The following is a 19,266-nucleotide window of genomic DNA, read 5'->3' on the forward strand; positions in this document are numbered from 1 at the left end:
TCAGAGTGAAGATGCTGGGGCAGAGAAAGGGAAGGGCACACACAGGGTGGGGTAGTCAGTGAAGCCTGCCGGAGTGTGGAGGGCTCTAAGGCCTGGCGCCTTGGCATTGAGCTGATGCATCATCACATGGAAAAAAGGGAGATTGCAAAAGGCCAGGAGGAGGGAGACTCGTAGCAAACTCCAGCCCTGTCCACTAGCCATGCCACCTGCACCTAACACAACAGCTCAGGGTTAAGGCCATCAGATTCTAACAGCCGGCTCCAGGAGACAGGCAGTGCTGCTGGAGGCCAAGCCAGAAGCCTCTTCAGTGTTGGAGAAGACAAGACTGCAAGCCCAATAACAGATAATGTGTCACCCCAGCTCCCTCTGCAGCTGGCTGCCAGAGATGCAACCAGGGGCTGGACAATCAGGCCTGCAGCTGGGGTGTGAAGTTTTAATTAGCCATGCTAATGAGGCCCTGGAAGTGCTTGGGCTCTCCTTCCAGCTCAGACCCCAAGGGATCGTTGGGTTGGGGCAACCGAGCCACAGGGCCTATGTTCCTAAGCTAACCCTCCTGCAATAGCTTTGAACTGCTGGAGCCAAACTTTGGCCATGCAGAGCTGCAGGCAGGCAGACACTTAGAGGACATGACTGCCCAGAGAGCCCTCGGCTGGCACCCACCAAGCCCCTCTCCACAAGTTCTGGCAGCCATGGCAGAAGTTTTATGAAGGACAAGCAGACCTGTGGCCCCCCTCCTTTGCACTAGAACAGGTGCCCGGGTTTGGACTGGCATGGGGGAGGGAGCTAGGGAAAGAGAACAGCAGCAGCCTCTCCTCTACCACAGATGACTGGTGATTTGCCCCAGTCAGTTCACCCCCCAACCTCTCCCGGCTGGAGCCGGGCTCTGTTCCCAGCTCTGTTCAGCCGCAGCCTGATGGGGGCAGTACTGTGGGGAAAAGGGCCCGTTTCAGACATTCACATGGGGGGAAAGGCCTGGGTGCAGCACTCGAGCCATAAACGAGCAGGAAGCCCAATACCCATCTGTGCGCAGCCCCTCACTAAGCCAGTGGCCACTGAGTTCCCCTGACATGCCTGGGACCATGCAGTGGGGAAACACCCAGTGTTCTAGCTCACACAGCAGTGACCCTGAGCCAGAGAGCACTGTATGTGTGTTCCTGCACGCACGGCCCCCCCAGTTCCCCTCCAGCCACACTTAGTTGCAAGTGGAGGCTGAGCCCTGACTTGGCCATGAGCTGCTCCAGGCAACATTGCCCAGTGCAATCCACGCCTGGGGAGGGCAGGACACCTAGCTCTTGCCCCTGCCACCCCTCCAAACAGGGCTGCAGTGTGGGCTGTGAGGTGCTAATAGAGCCAGGGAGCATGGCAGTGACCTGGTCAGGTGCCCATGGCTCTGCCACTGCATGAGGGACAGTCACTCACCTGCAGCGTGTACCAGAAGGTGAGCGTCAGGGAGCTGGTGGTTTCGTTGACTGGGTAGTGCCCAGGAATACCAGTGCAGAACATGATCATGTTGACCAGCGCCAGGAAACTCTGCCAATGCTGCACCTGGTCCAGCAGGGCTCTGGGGGGACAGCAGAGAGCACCAGGACTGTTGTGATAACTGCACCCGCAGAAGTAGTGAGTGGAAGTTACAAAATTCAATAGCCCACCACTACAAACGCTGCTGGGGAAAGGTGCCAAGAGCACGGCAGCCTGAACGAGTCCAAACAAAAAGGCCCCTTGCTGGCACTTGAGGACTGTGCTAACACCACGGTTGGTACACAAGAACAGTGCGGGACCGGAAATCAAATGCCAAGATGGTTGTATCAGAAACTGGGCCTCACTGGTGAACAAAACAACAAGGGGATGGGCTATTCCGCATACCACTCCCTTCAGCTGCTTGCAGAGAAGAGACTCTGGGGGAAAATCAGCAGCAGAAGAATAAGCTGTCTACTGACAACTGCTGCAGCAAGCTTTGTCATGGCTGCCACTCACACCGTCTCCTGGGATCCCAGGATCTACCCTAACATTGGGGGGAGGGGAGGACTTTGCTCATCCTGGGCCTGAGACACGTCCTGGCCAGGCCAGAGAGAGGCACCCAGATGACACTGACACCTCTGTCTCTAATGGCTCTGGGTAAACTCCCAACCACCTGGGATGGAGACTATCATACCCCACATGTATACTTCCTCTTCCCATCTTATTTCTTCTCTCTCCTATAGCTCTCCTTTTGCCTTCTGGCTCAGTAGAGTTTGGCTGAGCTGGCCAAAACTGTCTATTCTGCAGCGCTGCTGAAAGCTTGTGACTAACGAAGCCACTAAAATCAATGCCCTAAAGAGCCCGATGCTGGTACCAGTTTGCCAGGCCTTGGAGTAGCTGATAAGAATCACAGAATATCAGGGTTGGAAGGGATGTCAGGAGGTCATCTAGTCCCACCCCCTACTTAAAGCAGGACCAATCCCCAACTAAATCATCCCAGCCAGGGCTTTCTCAAGCTTGACCTTAAAAACCTCTAAGGAAGGAGATTCCACCACCTCCCTAGGGAACCCATTCCAGTGCTTCATCACCCTCCTAGTGAAAGCTTTTCTTAATATCCAACCTAAATCTCCCCCACTGCAACTTGGGATCATTACTCCTCATTCTGTCATCTGCCACCACTGAGAACAGTCTAGATCCATCCTCTTTGGACCCTCCCCCCCTTTCAGATACTTGAAAGCAGCTATCAAATCCCCCCTCATTCTTCTCTTCTGCAGACTAAACAAGCCCAGTTCCCTCAGCCTCTCCTCAAAAGTCATGTGCTCCAGTCCCCTAATCATTTTTCTTGCCCTCTGCTGGACTCTCTCCAATCTGTCCACATCCTTCTTGTAGTGTGGAGCCCAAAGCTGGACATAGTATTCTAGACAGGGCCTCACCAACGCTGAATAGAGGGGAATGATCACAGCCCTCGATCTGCTGCAATGCCCCTACTTATACAGCCCAAAATGCCATTAGCCTTCTTGGCAACAAGGGCACACTGCTGACTCATATCCAGCTTCTTGTCCACTGTAACCCCTAGGTCCTTTTCTGCAGAACTGCTGCCTAGCCATTTGGTCCCTAGTCTGTAGCAGTGAACGGGATTCTTATATCCTAAGTGCAGGACTCTCCACTTGTCCTTGTTGAATCTCATCAGGTTTCTCTTGGCCCACTCCTTTAACTTGTCTAGGTCCCTCTGTATCCTATCCTGACCCTTCAGCATATCTACTACTCCTCCCAGTTAGCATCTGTGATGGTACCTCCCATAAGGCTTTATGCAAATATGCTTTTATATACATCCACATCCACCCACACACACACCATAACTAGAATGTGTTTTATGCTACATATGCCATGTAACATATCTCTGTAAAGGTTATGATTTACTGAATGTATTAATCCTATTTGTATGCATGTATCATTTTTCTATTCAAAGTTATGAATATTATGAATGTTGGCTGTGTACTGGCTTGATTTCTAAATAACCTTAGTAGAGCATTTCCTGGAGAAAGGAATGTTAAAGTAAGTACCTAATCAAGAAACACTTAAAGGACAATGGATCTTGGAATGCTCCGATCCATATAAGAAGTCTACTTAATGATGTTCAAGGTAGTATGTAAACAATGGCTGCTACCTGTGAAAATAGAGTCATGCATGGACATGTGACTTGCCCAGGTGACTCCTAAACTCCATCTTGGAGCGGGACTTTGCATAGGAGAGAGGAGGGGGTCTCCACCCACAAGATAGTCTATTTAAGCCCATTGGAGACCCCTTCATTTTGTCTTCAGCTGGCTAACGAGAAAACCTCTCCATCCCCAAAGACACCTGAAAGAAACTGGAACAAAGGACAGTAACTGCAAGGGGTGTGAGTGACTGCTGGACCCAGGCTAAAAGGAGATTAGTCTGTAAAAGGGAGCATTCTGGTGAGGATCTGATCTGTATTCAGTTTGATTAGACATAGATTTGTGTGTTTTATTTTATTTTGCTTGGTGACTTACTTTGTTCTGTCTGTTACAATCTGAAACCACTTAAATCCTACTTTCTGTATTTAATAAAATCACTTTTTACTTATTAATTAACTCAGAGTATGTGTGTGGGCAAACAGCTGTGCATCTCTCTCTATCAGTGTTATAGAGGGGGAACAATTTATGAGTTTACCCTATATAAGCTCTATACAGGGTAAAACGGATTTATTTGGGTTTAGAACCCACTGGGAGTTAGGCATCCGAGTGTTAAAGACAAGAACACTTCTGTAAGCTGTGTTCAGGTAAGCCTACAGCTGTTAGGGGATGTGATTCAGACCTGGGTCTGGGTTTGCAGCAGGCTAGCGAGTCTGGCTCAAACCAGGCAGGGAACTTTAGTCCTAAGCTGACAGGGCAGGAAAGCAGGGGCAGAAGTAGTCTTGGCACATCAGCTGGAAGCTCCCAAGAGGGTTTCTGTGATCCAACCCATCACAGCGTCATCTGCTGAGAGTGTGGGCTGGGCCTGTGTTTCTCCAGCAGTGAGGATGCAAGAGTCAATATCATAGACAGAAGCTGCAGCCTCTATCTCTGCTGCTCTTTTCTCTCTCCCTTCCATGTGTGTTTGTCTGGTTTCATCTTCTAGCAAACAGGCTCAAACTTCAACAGCACCAGCTCCAGCCCAGCTCCACTAACCCCAAAAGGCCAATTACTCCCGCCTCTGACACCATCTACCAGCCTGTCGAGTGAGGAGTGGGGTCCTTCTAAAACAAGGGATGTTGTTACAATGAAAACCTGACTAAATACTTCACATTTCAAAGGCCTCAACTGGTTTTCCTTCTTTTCCTGTATCTTTAATGAAAAGTTGAAGGGTTGTTCCTGGTGTCTTTGCCTTGGGACGGAGCAGTCCGAGGTCTCTGGATAGCAAACCCTGACCCTTGTTTAACACTGGACAGTTTCAGCGTCATGTTAACACTAGAGCTGTCATTTAATTGCCGTAAACTCACGCAATTAACAAAAATTTTTTTAACTGTGATTTAAAAAATTAATCGTGATTAATTGCACTGTTAAACAATAGACTACCAATTGAAATTTAAAAATTTTGGATGTTTTTCTATATTTTCAAACACACTGATTTCTATTACAACACAGAATACAAAGTATACAGTGCTCACTTTATATTACTACTTTTTTATTACAAATATTTACACCTTAAAATGATAAACAAAAGAAACACTATTTTTCAATTCACCTCATACAAGTACTGTAGTACAATTCCTTTATCATGAAAGTGCAACTTACAAATGTAGGGTTTTATTTTTACATAACTGCACCCAAAAACAAAAACGTAAAACTTGAGAGCCTACAAGTCCACTCAGTCCTACTTCTTATTCAGTCAATCGCTAAGACAAACACGTTAGTTTACATTTACTGGAGATAATGCTGTCCGCTTCTTATTTACAATGTCACCTGAAAGTGAGAACAGACATTCGCATGACACTTTTGTAGCTAGCATTGCAAGATATTTACATGCCAGATATGCTAAACATTCATATGTCCCTTCATGTTTCAGCCACCATTCCAGAGGACATGCTTCCATGCTTATGATGCTCGTTAAAATAATGTGTTAAATTTGTGACTGAACTCCTTGGGGGAGAATTGTACGTCTCCTGTTCTGTTTCACCCACATTCTGCCCTATATTTCATGTTACAGCAGTCTCGGATAATGACCCAGCACATGTTGTTCGTTTTAAGAACATTTTCACTGCAGATTTGACAAAACGCAAAGAAGGTACCAATGTGAGATTTTTAAAAATAGCTACAGCACCCAACCCAAGGTTTAAGAATCTGAAGTGCTGTCCAAAATCTGAGAGATGAGGTGTGGCGGCTTGCTTTCCGAAGTCTTAAAAGAGCAACACTCTGATGAGGAAACTACAGAACCCAAACCACCAAAAAAGAAAATCAACCTTCTGCTGCTGGCATCTGACTTAGATGATGAAAACGAACATGCATCAGTTCGCTCTGCTTTGGATCGTGATCGAGCAGAACCTGTCATCAGCATGGACACATGTCTTCTGGAATGGCGGTTGAAGCATGAAGGGATATATGAATCTTTAGCGCATCTGGCACAAATATCTTGCGATGCCGGCTACAACAGTGCCATGCGAACGTCCGTTCTCACTTTCAGCTGACATTATAAACAAGACGTGGACAGCATTATCTCCTGCATTTGTAACCAAACTTGTTTGTCTGAGTAACTGGCTGAAGTAGGACTGAGTGGACTTGTAGGTGTCATAACCTAGTCCCAGATTTGGACCTTAGCGTCCAAAATATGGGGGTTAGCATGAAAACCTCCAAGCTTAGTTACCAGCTTGGACCTGGTAAAGCTGCCACCACCCAAAAAATTAGAGTGTTTTGGGGCACTCTGGTCCCCCCCAAACCTTCCCTGGGGACCCCAAGACCCAAATCCCTTGAGTCTCACAACAAAGGGAAATAAACCTTTTCCCTTCCCCCCTCCAGGTGTTCCTGGAGAGACACACAGAAGCAAGCTCCGTGAATCTAAACAGAGGGATTCCACCCTCCCCGTTTCCAGCCTTGGAAAACAGAAGTACCGAGAGCTAATCTCTCTTTCCCCCTCACCCAGAGGAAATGCAAAGTCAGGGTAGTAAATCTAACACACAGATTTCCCCCTGACTTCTTCCTCCCACCAATTGCCTGGTGAGCACAGACTCAATTCCCTGGAGTTCCCCGCTAAAGAAAAACTCCAACAGGTCTTAAAAAGAAAGCTTTATGTAAAAAGAAAGAAAAATACATAAAAATGGTCTCTCTGTATTAAGGTGACAAATACAGGGTCAATTTCTTAAAAGAAATATGAATAAACAGCCTTATTCAAAAGAATACAATTTAACACATTCCAGCAACTACACACATGTAAATACAAAAAAACCATATAAATCACTATCTGATCTTTTGTACTTACAACTGGGAAACAGAAGATTAGAAAGGTAGGAGACAGAAAAAATCACTTCTCATAGCCGAGAGAGTACAGGCAGAGGACAAAGAACTCAGACACAAACTTCCCTCCACCCAGACCTGAAAAAGTCTGGTTTCCTGATTGGTCCTCTGGTCAGGTGTTTCAGATTACTTTTTTCCAGGTGAAAGAGACGTTAATCCTTAGCTATCTGTTTATGACAGTAGGTTCTAAAGTTTTACATTGTTTTATTTTTCAATGCAGTTTTTTGTACACAATTTTATATTTGTATGTTCAACTTTCATAATAAAGATTGCACTACAGTACTTGTACTAGGTGAACTGAAATATACTCTTGTTTTTTACTGTGCAAATATTTGTAATAAATATAAAGTGAGCACTGTACAGTTTTTATTCTGTATTGTACACAAAATCAATAGATTTGAAAATGTAGAAAACATCCAAAAATATTTAAATTATATTCTATTATTGTTATCGCGCGATTAATGTTTTTAGTTGCGCAATTAATTGTGATTAATTTTTTTTATTTGCTTGACAGCCCCCGTTAGCATCTTTGGCCTTTGGGGCCCATATATTCCATCTAAATGAATACAACAGGCCCCTGCGCTAATAAGGGGCCACGAGAGCACGGATATGCCACTGTTGCTGGATGCAATCTCTGAAGTGAGGCTGTGCTGGTGCAGCTGGCTAGTCCGGACTCAGTCCCCCTTCAAACTCCCTGCCCTGCACTCACCCCACAGGGACAGCTCCTGCTCACTGAGCTCAGCATTGCGATCTGGGATGCAGGCCCAGCTATGCCCACAGGCCTGCTCACCAGCGCAGCAGGCTGCCCCAAGAAGGGATGGGGAGGACGACAGGTCCCATGGGCTCCTCCATACGCACTCCGAGGTGAGGTGGGAGGAGCAGCATGTCTACCAAACATGCTGTCCAGCCAGCAGACTGATCTCAGGGGACGGCCCGTTCAGCTCAGCATTTGCAGGCGACGTTCGCCCTTCACCCTTGTCTCCCAGGAAATCTGACACAGCACCATGCAGATTTGCCCAGCCACAGCGACGAGGAGGGGCACAGTAGAGACCAAGTACCTACTCCCCTATCCCCAGGGGGCATCATGGCATCAGCCCAAGCAGACATTTCCCCTCCACAAGAGCATGGGCGCTTCCAGGGCAGCACCAAGCCCTTAGATCCCGAACTCACCGGGAATGGTTCTCTCCCAGGGCCACGGCAATACGGCAGATCCCATGAGACGTCTCCATGTCTCCACCCTGGACAGCCTGGCGCAGCTGCTCCTGGAGGCCCAGCACGGGGGGAATGAGCTTCAGTAGAGTGTTCACGTACCTGCCAGCAGAAGAGAGCCTGCATCAGGTACAAAAAGACATTAACCCACCCCACAGGCCCTGCCCCTGCCAGGAGATGGTCTCTCCTTCCCTCCCTCTCTCCCATCACACGGCCAAGTCTCTGGTTAAAAGTAACTGGTTAAAAGATAGGAAACAAAGGGTAGGAATAAACATTCAGTTTTCAGAATGGAGAGAGGGGTAAATAGTGGTGTTCTCCAGGGGAACTGTACTGGGCCCAGTCCTATTCAACATATTCCTAAATGATCTCGAAAAAGGGGTAAACACTGAGGTGGCAAAATTTGCAGATGATACAAAACCACTCAAGATAGTTAAGTCCAGAGCAGACTGCGAAGAGCTACTAAACTGGATGACTGGGTAACAAAATGGTAGATGAAATTCAATGTTGATAAATGTAAAGTAATGCACATTGGAAAACAATCTCACTATCTATACAAAATGATGGGGTCTAAATTAGCTGTTACCACTCAAGAAAGATCTTGGAGTCATTGTGAATAATTATCTGAAAATATCCATTCAATATGCAGCAGCAGTCAAAAGCGAACAGAATGTTGGGAATCATTAGGAAAGGGATAGATAATAAGACAGAAAATATTATGTTGCCTCTATATAAATCTATGGTACGCCCACATCTTGAATACTGCGAGCAGATGTGGTCACCCCATCTCAAAAAAGTTACACTGGACTTTAAAAAGGTTCAGTAAAGAACAACAAAAATGATTGGAGTATGGAATGGCTGCCGTATGAGGAGAGATTAATCAGACTGGGACTTTTCAGCTTGGAAAAGAGACGACTAAGGGGGGATATGATAGAGGTCTATAAAATCATGACTGATGTGGAGAAAGCGAATAAGAAAGTGTTATTTACTCCTTCTCATAACACAAGAACTAGGGGAAGCCAAATGAAATTAATAGGCAGCAGGTTTAAAACAAACAAAAAAATACTTTTTCACACAACGCACTTGTGGAACTCTTTGCCAGAGGATGTTGTGAAGTCCAAGACTATAACAAGGTTCAAAAAAGGGCTAGAAACATTCATGGAGGATGGGTCCATCAATGGCTATTAGCCAGGATGGGCAGGGATGTTGTCTCTAGTCTCTGTTTGCCAGAAGCTGGGAATGGGCAACAGGGGAGGGATCACTTGATGATTACCTGGTCTGTTCATTCCTTCTGGGGCACCTGGCACTGGCCACTGTGCCAGACAGGATAGTGGGCTAGATGGACCTTTGGTCTGACCCAGTGTGGCCTCTCTTATGTTCTTCTTGGCTCAAACGAGCCATTGGTAGCCCCTCATCCCCGGAGGGATGCTCTCCTCCCATCAGCAGGAGATGGGCTTGAGGAGGAAGTCCACGGGGGAGCCAAGGCCCTCCTGGACCTTTCCCACAGCTTAACCCCTGCAGCAAAGAGAGGGGCCCAGAACCAGCATCGATACAGAACAGGCCTGTGGCGGTAGTCCCCGGCCCTCTGTCACCTCTAGGCTTCCCAACAACTCTCTAGCAGCTTGTGCTTCCCTGGGCAGGAGCCATGGGAGCTCTGGCCCCAGAAGAACGGGTGTGTGGGGGAGATTAGTCATCCTCCCCTCCAGACTGTGTGTGCATGAAGGAGCCATGGATCACTCTGCCATGCTCCTGACCTCCCCAGGCAGGGTGGGCTGGCAGCAGCTCTGGGGAGAGCACAGCTACCATACACTGGTCCTGTGCAGAGAATCAGGCAGCTCACGCGCAGGGGCCTACCTTGCAGCAACATCACACCAGTCAGTGTTCACACAAATCCATTGATTATGTCAAGGAGAGGCTTGTCCCTTGGTTGCTGACTCCCCAGCCCTGCTCAGTGGGGAGCTCCAGGGAGCGGGAAGGTACTTTCTGGGCCATCTGATAGCCCAAGTGAGCAGAACACCCAAGCCTAGGCACAGCGCCCCGAAAGCAGGGGAGGAAGTCCCCTGGCACCATGCCCACCCAGCACACCATGAACCTCCATCACCATTACACACCACGCTGTGTGTGGGAGACACACACTTGCTGCACCCTGCACCAAGGCAGACCAGAGCGGCAGCTTTCACCGAGAGTCCAGCACTCAGACCTCACTCTACATGGACATTGTTTGTACCAGCACCCCCAAGTATGGGAATGAGTGAAGTTTCCCAGGGAGAAACACTATCCAGATTACACAAGCGACATAAGGGAAGTCACTGCACCTGGGCAGTGCCTGCCACACATGAACTACGGACACCCCGCATCCAGCGCTAACAGAGCCTCTCTGAGCAGTCATCCCTGCGTGCGCAGTGCAGTGGTCCTTTATGACAGAGAAGGCACTGCATGCTCCCTGTTGCATCCTTCCCTTCCCCAAGCCAGTCATGGAGGGCTCTTGCCAAGCTGGTCCCCTTTTCCCTGGATCAGCTACCGCATGCGTGCCCATCTCCCATGCCCAGGCCCCCGCACAGCAGCATTCCAGAACAACGCGCAGCAATTCCACGCATGTCAATCTACTCAGGGCTGCCAATACGTGATTATAACCATGGCGACAAGCGAGAAGTGACAGAGAAGAGCAGCTGATGGCCCCCAGAGAGAGGCTGTGCTGGAGGCTAATATGCAGCTTGTCAGTTACCTGGTCACTGAGGCATATTATCTGGAGATGCAGCTGTTCCGCCCTCACTCAGCGGTAGAGAACATGCAGACACACAAGCTGCACGCAGTGTCCAGCATCCCCTGACCCTTACCTGGGAGTGCCACTGCCAATGAATGAGGTATGGCAAGTGAAGTACTGCCTAGGACCAGTGCAGAGTGCTCACTGGGGGCATTTTTATTCTCTCTTCCAGAAGAGAAGGAAAGGGAAAGAATGATGATGTATGTGAAGGCTGAGATTTTGTGGCCAAGGAGTCAGGACCTTCTAAGTGAAGGCTCCAAGGGCAGGATGAAGAGTAGGGGTGCTTCCCCACAGATCCTATCCTATTTCAGAGACATGACTCTGCCAAGTCTTTAAAATGCTGAAAGACTCTTTACAAGCCCATGGAGCTGGCAGGGCTGGGCTGAGGGCTTCACTTGATTCAAAAGCAGCCTTCACCCTGCAGACCAAGAAGAGACCTCCCAGAACCCAGAATCAACAACATGGTCTCCTCAAACCACACTGGTGTGGAGATCTCAGGGACAAGGATAGAAAGATATAAAATTAACATGGCATATATCAAATGGATTAAAAGCTGGCTGATAGATCTCAAAATGTAACTGCAAAAGGGGAAACATCGCATGAGTGTTTCCGGTGGGATCCCACAAGGCCAGGTGTTGGCACTTCACTATTTAATTTATTTGAATCAATGAGCTGGAATAAAACATAAAATCATCACTGAATAAGTTTGCAAATCACAAATATTGGGGGAGCAATACATAATGAAGAGATAGATATGGAGCAATCCGGACTGCTTGGTAAGCTGGGTACAAACAAACAATGCAGCATTTAAATACAGCTATGTGTAAATGTGCACATCTAGGAACAAACAACGCAGGCCCCACTTGCAGGATAGGGTCTCTGTCTTGGGCAGCAGTGACCCTGAAAAAGATTGGGGAGCTATGGTGGATAATGATCTGAACACGAGCTTGCAGTGGGACGCTGTGGCCAAAAGAGCTCATAGGATCCTGGGGTGCATGAATGGGAACCTTGAGTAGGAGCAGAGAGGTAAATTTACCTTTGTCTCTGGCACTGGGTGCGACTGCTGCTGGAATCCTGTGTCCAGTTTCGGTGGCCGTAATTCAAGAAGGATGTTGATAAATTGGAGAGGGTTCAGAGAAGAGCCAAGAAAAAGATTAAAGGATGAGAAAACCTGCCTTCTACCCACTGTAATCATCACCCCTCATCCTTCTTTATTAAGCTAAGTAGATTGAGCTCTCTGAGTACGTATCTACATGGGGAACAAAGAGTTACAAATGGGATCTCCAGGCTAGCAGAGGAAGGTCTAACACCATCCAGTGGCTGGAAGTTGAAGCTAGACACATTCAGACTGGAAATAAGGCGTAAGTTTTGACAGGGAGATTGCTCCAATGGTTAACTATCTACCGAGTGTTGTGGTGGATTCGCCATCACTGGCAATTTTAAAATCACGACTGGATGTTCTTCTAGAAGCTCTGCTCTAGGAATTATTTGGGGGCAGCTCTCTGGCCTGTGTTGTACAGGTCAAACTAGATGATCATAACGGTCCATTCTGGCCTTGGGACCTATGAAAATAAAACAGGGGCTTGTGCCTTTACCATATGGCAAAACCCAGGACAGGATGGGCCTGGGGAATCTGCATTAAGCGACTAGCACTGAGAATGTGTAACGGCAGGCAGAGAGCTGGCCACCCCAAAGTGAGACACATTAGGATTCTGTGCCGGAGAAGATGGATTTCGTTGCCCTGAATGACCTGGTGGAAGAGCCTCAGTATAAAGGAGGCTGCTCTCTACTGAGCCCTGCAATCAAATTCCAGCGCAGTCAAACTGTGGACAGATCCTCCATCTAAACACCAGGAGAAGAAGAATGTCCCTCATTCTTCAGCCAATCTGATCTTCCCTGACCAGCAATCCAGCAGCAGAGCTAAGGGACTTCTGATCAAAGAATCCATGTGTACTCCACCAGGAGAAGCTCTGGGCCTGCTCTCCTACCACTTCCTCTTCTGGGATGGGAATCCAGTAGCCTGGTTACTGGAGAGGACAGACCAAGAACAGCAAACGAGGACACCATGTGACCCACCCAGCATCTTCTCAGGGGACAGTAACTGCCCATTTCAAATGACGAGCCTTACCTCCTGGCTCCCATCTCCCCACATGCTAGAGTGGAGTGGTGATGTGTCATTCTACTAGGAGAAAGAGACCAAAAACCTAATATCCCCCCAGCTGATAGAAGGGGCTAGGCAGATGGAGAGACCCAGTTCCACCCCTTTCTCCAGCCACTGGAGATAGCCCCCACCCCGGCCTTCTTATTGGCACCAGGTCAGTCAGTCTCTCTCCGCATCTGCCCTAAGTCTATGCAGGCGCTGCCTGCAGTTCCCAAGGCTCCACCAGTCTGTGCAGAGATGCTAGAGCCCAGCAGTTTCTAACCAAGTCCCTTACTAGGTCAGCCCACACAGCACTGTTTTCCTCCCTGGCACCACTGCTAGTGGGAGGGTGAGGGACATGGCTGACTCCACTTGCCTTGTCAAAGCTGCCCCAGAGGATTGCAAACTGCCACAATAGATAATGTGCTCTCCCACTACAGAGATCTTTGTCCCACACAAAACTAGGAAAGCGTGCATTACTTCCCGCTTCATACAGAGGACAGTAAGGTGCAGAGAGAATGGATTACTTAGCAAGTCAGTGTCAAGGCTGGGAACAGAACCCAGGAGTCCTGGGCTCCCAGACCACATTGGGTGTGCTCACACTGCAAGTAGATACCTGTGGCTGACCAGTGCCAGCCGACTCGGGGCGGGGGGTTCAGACTAAGGGGCTGTTTAACTGCAGTGTAGCTGTTCGGGCTCAGACGGAGTCCAGGCTCTAGGACCTCCTCAATGTCCATATTCAGGGTGACTTCCTTCAGTGACTGGGGAGCTCAATCCTTATGGCTTAAGGTTTCCCCCTCTTGAAACCCAAAGCAGATCTGAGATGAAGCAGGATTGTGTCCCAGGGTTCTTATACATTTACAGCAGCCTTTTGGCCTGAGAAAACAATAGGCTTAACTCTCCTCCCAAACATCCTGGCAATTAGCACAGGGTAATTTATCCATTAACAGTTCAGATACAGGTTACCACAACCTTCAAAGAGACACAGACAATAATACTATTTCACTCAAGTATCTTCCTAAATGTTAATATTTCTTTTTGGATCTTTGAATCAAAGCTATAGCAATAGACAAGACTTGTTTGCTTGCATCCCAAGACCTGAGCAAACACCTCCCCTTCTACCTCTAACAATGCAGACTTGCATTTCAAAGCTCTATTCATTTACATATTTTCCTAACAAGTCTGTAAAGTTCAGCCACAAGTCAGGTCAGTCTGTGAGGTAATTAACTCTTTCTGGCCCTGACACTTTTCAATGAGATATTATATTACACTCATAACATCACAGTATCGAGTGGTCATTTCAGCTAAGGTTCCAGGGACCTGTGGCTTGCCATCAGCACTGCAGAGATGCTGGGAGGCAGAGGGTCCCAGACTCCAGGAGAACACAGGCTGGGAGATTCTCCTTGCCCAGTGACAAGCTGCATTCCATGCCGATCACACAGCGTGAGCCAAAGGGAGATCCCATCAGATTAGCTCCATGCTGACAGCACCTTATCAGAACTAAAACTTCAAAGGGTTGTCTGGTTATAGATTATCTCTCAGGCCTTGTCTACACTACAAAGTTGCAGCGCTGGTGAGGGGGTTACAGCGCTGCAACTTAGGATGTGTACACACCTGCAGGGCATTACCAGCGCTGCAACTCCCTGTTTGCAGCGCTGGCCGTACACCCGGTCGTGCCTCGGGTGTAGAGGATCCAGCGCTGTACTAATACAGCTGTAACAACCAGTGCTGCAAAATTGTAGATGTAGATATACCCTCAGTGAAGCAGGCTGAGGAGGGAAGGGATGGAAGGGGCTCCGAGGGAGATGGGAGGGGAGGAGCACCTCTGAAAGCCATTGAAACGTGGGGAGCACAGTCAATGGGAGAGAGGGAGTGGTCAGGGGACAGAGAAGGAAGAGTAGAAATAGATTAACAAAGGCACAGATTCCAAAGCCAGAAAGGACTATTGTGATCACAGGTCGAGAACTGGAAGTTCATGTTCCGCTGACTGTTACTCCTGAGGGCATTCCGCGCCAAACAAGTACAAATTCTACACACACTAAATTCTGCACACAGTATTTTAAAATTCTGCTAATTTTGTCAAATAAATGTGGCGGCTCCAGCACGGCATTGGCGAGCACAGGCCACTGGTTGCACCAAGGTGGGAGATCACCCTGCAGCGCCCCCCAGGACATGGACTCAGTGCTGACGCTGCACCCAACCCAGACAGTGCGAGGACTAGGCCTGCCCCAGAAACATCCCAGTGTGCACCAGGTGTGGGCAGGCAGGCTCAGTCCAGCAAATACTGAGGGAACCAGGTGTGGGTTGAGAGCATTCTGCAGGGGGGTCTGGGTGTGTGGAGGGATAGAGCTCAGCAGGCGAGGTCTGGGTGTGGGAGGGCTCAGTGAGATGGGAATCTAGATGCAGCTGGTTGGAGCTTGGCGAGGTGGGGATCCAGGTGTCGGTGGCTCATCGGAGAGGTCTAGGTCCAGGGGGAATGGGGCTTGTCAAGGGGGTGTTAGGCACCGCAGGAGGGTCTGCGTATGAGAGGATCTGGATGCACGGCTGTTGGTTGGATGGGAGAGCAGCTCTCCGTACAGTGATCCCTTCCCCTGCAGCTGACGAGTGATAGGTGCAGAAAGCCGGGGGGTGGGGGAGTTTGCAGAGCTTCCTACAGCTGTGGGGGAAGTCTGGGGGGTGGATCTGCCCTGGATGCCGTGCCAGGGAAGAGGAACTCCTGTCCACCCCAGCCCAGCCAGGACTAGCAGCTGAGCCTGGCGCAGGATAGGAGCCATCAGCCAGGTCTTCCCCAGTCTCTACCCCTGCCCTACTGTGATTTCTGTCTCTGCCGGCTGCCATGGGCACCGAAACATACTGCTGGGGAAGGTCACATGACTGCTCTTGTGACTTCCCTTTGCTTCCCCATCAGAAAATCATTTTTCTTCAGGTAAGCAAAGAAATCTGTGGGGGACATAAATTCTGTGCATGCACAGTGCTGTAGAATTCCCCCAGGCGTAGATTGTCCACCACAACCCCCAAATCTTTTTCAGAGTTCCCACTTCCCAGGAGGCCAGAACCAGCCCTCCTCGGGGAGGTGAGTGACTCACGGCGTGGAGTCTGTCCCGGAATCAAGGCCCAGGTCAGTGGAGGAACACTAAGGATGGTCTCTGCCTGCAGCTCCAGGATGGGAGGCAGGGAGGGTGCACAAGCAGCACAGGCGCCAGGGCTAGGCACCTGCAAGGGCAAAGAGCAGGGAGGAATGAGGCTGAGCAGCAGCAGGAACCTCAGAGATGGATGTGGAAAGAGCCAGACAGACAAAAAGATCAGGAGACTCCCTGGAGGCTTTGGGAGAACTGGATGGGCTGCGGCTCCTCTCACCGCTGAGCGACACAGACAGGAGTGGGTGGGGCAGAGTGCATCCAGGAAGAAGAAACAAGTGGGGCAGAGCCAGGGTGGACCAGCACCGTGTGCCTGCTGCTCGTGGTGACTCTGCCGGCTCAGAGTGCCACAAGGAGCCCAGGGATGCAGTGATGGAGGAGTTACAAGAGGAAACACTGTTTGGCCCCAGGACACTGTCGGATATCCACATCCAAACACACCCTATCCCCTCCCAAAGCCAATGGAGTCCGTTCTAGGGAACCTCAGGTCTCTCCTATGTTGCCAAAGCTAGACACAGGGAGAAAGGCAGTGGGGAGTCACACCTAACCAGCAGGTAGATGTTCCTGCAGGTGAGACAGATGACAGGGATGGCTGGCTGGTGTCCCACAGAATAAACGAGGGGGCTGAGGGACACATTGGTTATGTCTACGCTGCAAACACTCACCCACTGCTGGCCCCTGCCAGCTGACTCGGGCTCGGGGGGCTCAGGCTAAGGGGCTGTTTAATTGCCATGTAGATGTTCGGGCTCAGACTGGAGCCTGGGCTCTAGGACCCTGTGAGGTGGAAGGGTTCCAGACAAGCCCAAATGTCTACACCATGATTAAACATCTCCTTAGGTCAAGCCCGCTGGCACAGGCCAGCCGCAGGTGCCTAACTGCTCCTTTGAGGTATGCCTATGCTGCAGACATCCACTAGCCTGCTCTGGTTCTACAAGACGTAGGGACGCAGGGCAGCAGGGAGGTGGCTGTGAATCCCAGGCAGTAAGATGATGGATCTCAGTGTCCTCGGGCCACAAGAGCGACCAGCATGATAAAAGAACCAGGACAGGAGGAGGGAGAGGGGCAGGACAGCAGCTTAAAGTGAGCAGAGGAAACTGGCTGCTGGATTGAGACAAACGGTAATGCACCGAGGCTACCGTCAACAGTCCACAGACCTGCAGCCTACGGAGAGAGCACCTGCTATGGTGTCAGCAGCAGCAGCTCAGACCCAACACCTGCCATGACCAAGGAGGAGCACTCAGGCCCCAGGTTCATGCATCCTGGCAGGCAAGACAGATGGAAACAGCAGGTGGAGAGAAGGGGAGTGGACTCCCACCATCCAGCCCCAATGTTGGGACCTGCCACCTTGGCATATCCTGATGGGATGGGTCCTCTGCTACTGTCACCGTGGTCACGTAATCCCTTGAGCACTTCAGCTCCCTTATCCACAGAGCAGGGATAACACTGACCTACCTCCCCACCATGCACAGCTCAAACAGAATGATGTTTGTCTGCTGACTGACAGCATGAGGTGCTGTACTAGCAGCACTAACACCTCCCCATTTTACATTTACTGCTGTTGCATCAGGATCTGCCCCCACAGCCCCCCACCATTCATTATCACACCTTACTGACTGCGCACTCAGCACTGTGTAAAGACCTAAAGAAAATCCCTCTCCTGAGTAGCTGCCAGCTCAGAACCATGTCTCAGAGCAAGGCCTCATGTTGCCCCTCTGGTGATATTCCCGCCCCCTGGAGATCTGTGCTGCGCAGTGCCTGACACCGAGTCTGTGCTGACGACATGTCTCACCTCTGTTTTCCTGCCGCAGCAGCCCTAGAACAATGCACGCTGAACTGGACGGTCAGGTTTGCGCTCGTGCCATAGTGTTCAGCGCAAGGTGCTTTACACATTCGTAGGTGATAACATACACTCCGTGCGCCCAGAACCTGGGTATCCTCATCCCTGCACACCACGGGAGAGGAGAATTAGAGTCCCTGCCTGCTCCAGGGGGGACAGGTCAGAGTGCAGAGTCCAGTGGACTGAGTATGAGGCTGGGAACCAGGAACTCCTGCGTTCTAGTCCCAGCCTTGAGGCCAATTCCCACTGGTAAAGGAGACTACAGCTTCCAGGAAGCAATGCTCCATCATGATCCAATCAATCAGGCTACAATGTATGCTGGGATCTTTAGTCTCCAGAAGCAGCATCTATATCTTAGAGGACCCAGTGAACCATGGCCTTGACTTCAGCAACCTCTGCTCTAGAATCAGCATATGCACCAACACTGGGATTCCCGGTAGTTGTTCAGACTCCTGTGGAAGTCATAGCTTGCTGCACAGCAGCACCTAGCTCACTCAGATCCCTAATTCAGCCCTTCTCCTCCCAGGGAAAATGAGGAGAGGTGCTAAGCAATGAAGCGGGAACGTGACCGATGAGACTCATGTACTCTCCATTTTGTGGGCATCAGTGCCACGATCTGGAGGATGGCTGCTGCTCAGATACAGCCTAATTAGGGGCTCAGGAGCCATGGTCTGAGGGGGCCCTTGCCGTCTCACGGCTCTGCTCTCCAGGGAGAGTCACAGCCAAGATCAAAGAGGAATTGACACACCTTGGACGTACAAAGAAGCTAGGGATGTGGAGAGAGGAGACAAGCCTACATGAAATATGCTCTTTGGCTGCCCAGTGTCTGTAGTGCAGCCAAGCAGCGTCTCCCTGGACTGAGCTGAGCCATCTGTTTCTCAGCCAGGTGTTTCATTCCTCAGACACCGAGGCAACAAGAAACCCTATCTGCAGGAGAGAAGAAGGGCAGAGCTGCATAGCATCTACTTGAGGGCTCTTCAGAGAACTGAGAGCTGGCAGCTGCTGCCCCTCAGAGAGAGCCCCAGACAGAGCAGGAGTCTGCAGAAGAGCTCATGGGTCAGTGGCAAGGGGCCTCTGAACAGCACCCATGGCATTCAAGGCCCTGCTCTCCAGTCACTAGGGAGACTAAATGGCTAACCATGTCCCCCTTCTCCAGCCTGAGCCAGCTCAGCGTGCGGGCGTCTGGGCAGCCTGCAATGTGATGGTGTGACGTTATG

General features: G+C 49.9%; 1 protein-coding gene across 4 annotated transcripts in view; it reads right to left on the reverse strand.

The window, feature by feature from the left end:
* The window catches only part of IPO13 (importin 13), a 62,013-nt gene that overhangs the window by 27,109 nt on the left and 15,638 nt on the right, over nucleotides 1-19,266 (reverse strand). For all 4 annotated transcript variants that reach the window (XM_030571474.1, XM_030571473.1, XM_030571477.1 and 1 more), the window contains exons 3-4: nucleotides 8,136-8,276; nucleotides 1,420-1,561 (exon numbers count right to left, since the gene is read on the reverse strand). In XM_030571474.1, coding sequence (XP_030427334.1) covers nucleotides 1,420-1,561; nucleotides 8,136-8,276 — 283 coding nt within the window. The remainder of the gene's footprint in view (nucleotides 1-1,419; nucleotides 1,562-8,135; nucleotides 8,277-19,266) is intronic.

The sequence above is a fragment of the Gopherus evgoodei genome, chromosome 8 (genome assembly GCF_007399415.2).
Source record: "Gopherus evgoodei ecotype Sinaloan lineage chromosome 8, rGopEvg1_v1.p, whole genome shotgun sequence".
Lineage (NCBI taxonomy): Eukaryota > Metazoa > Chordata > Testudines > Testudinidae > Gopherus > Gopherus evgoodei.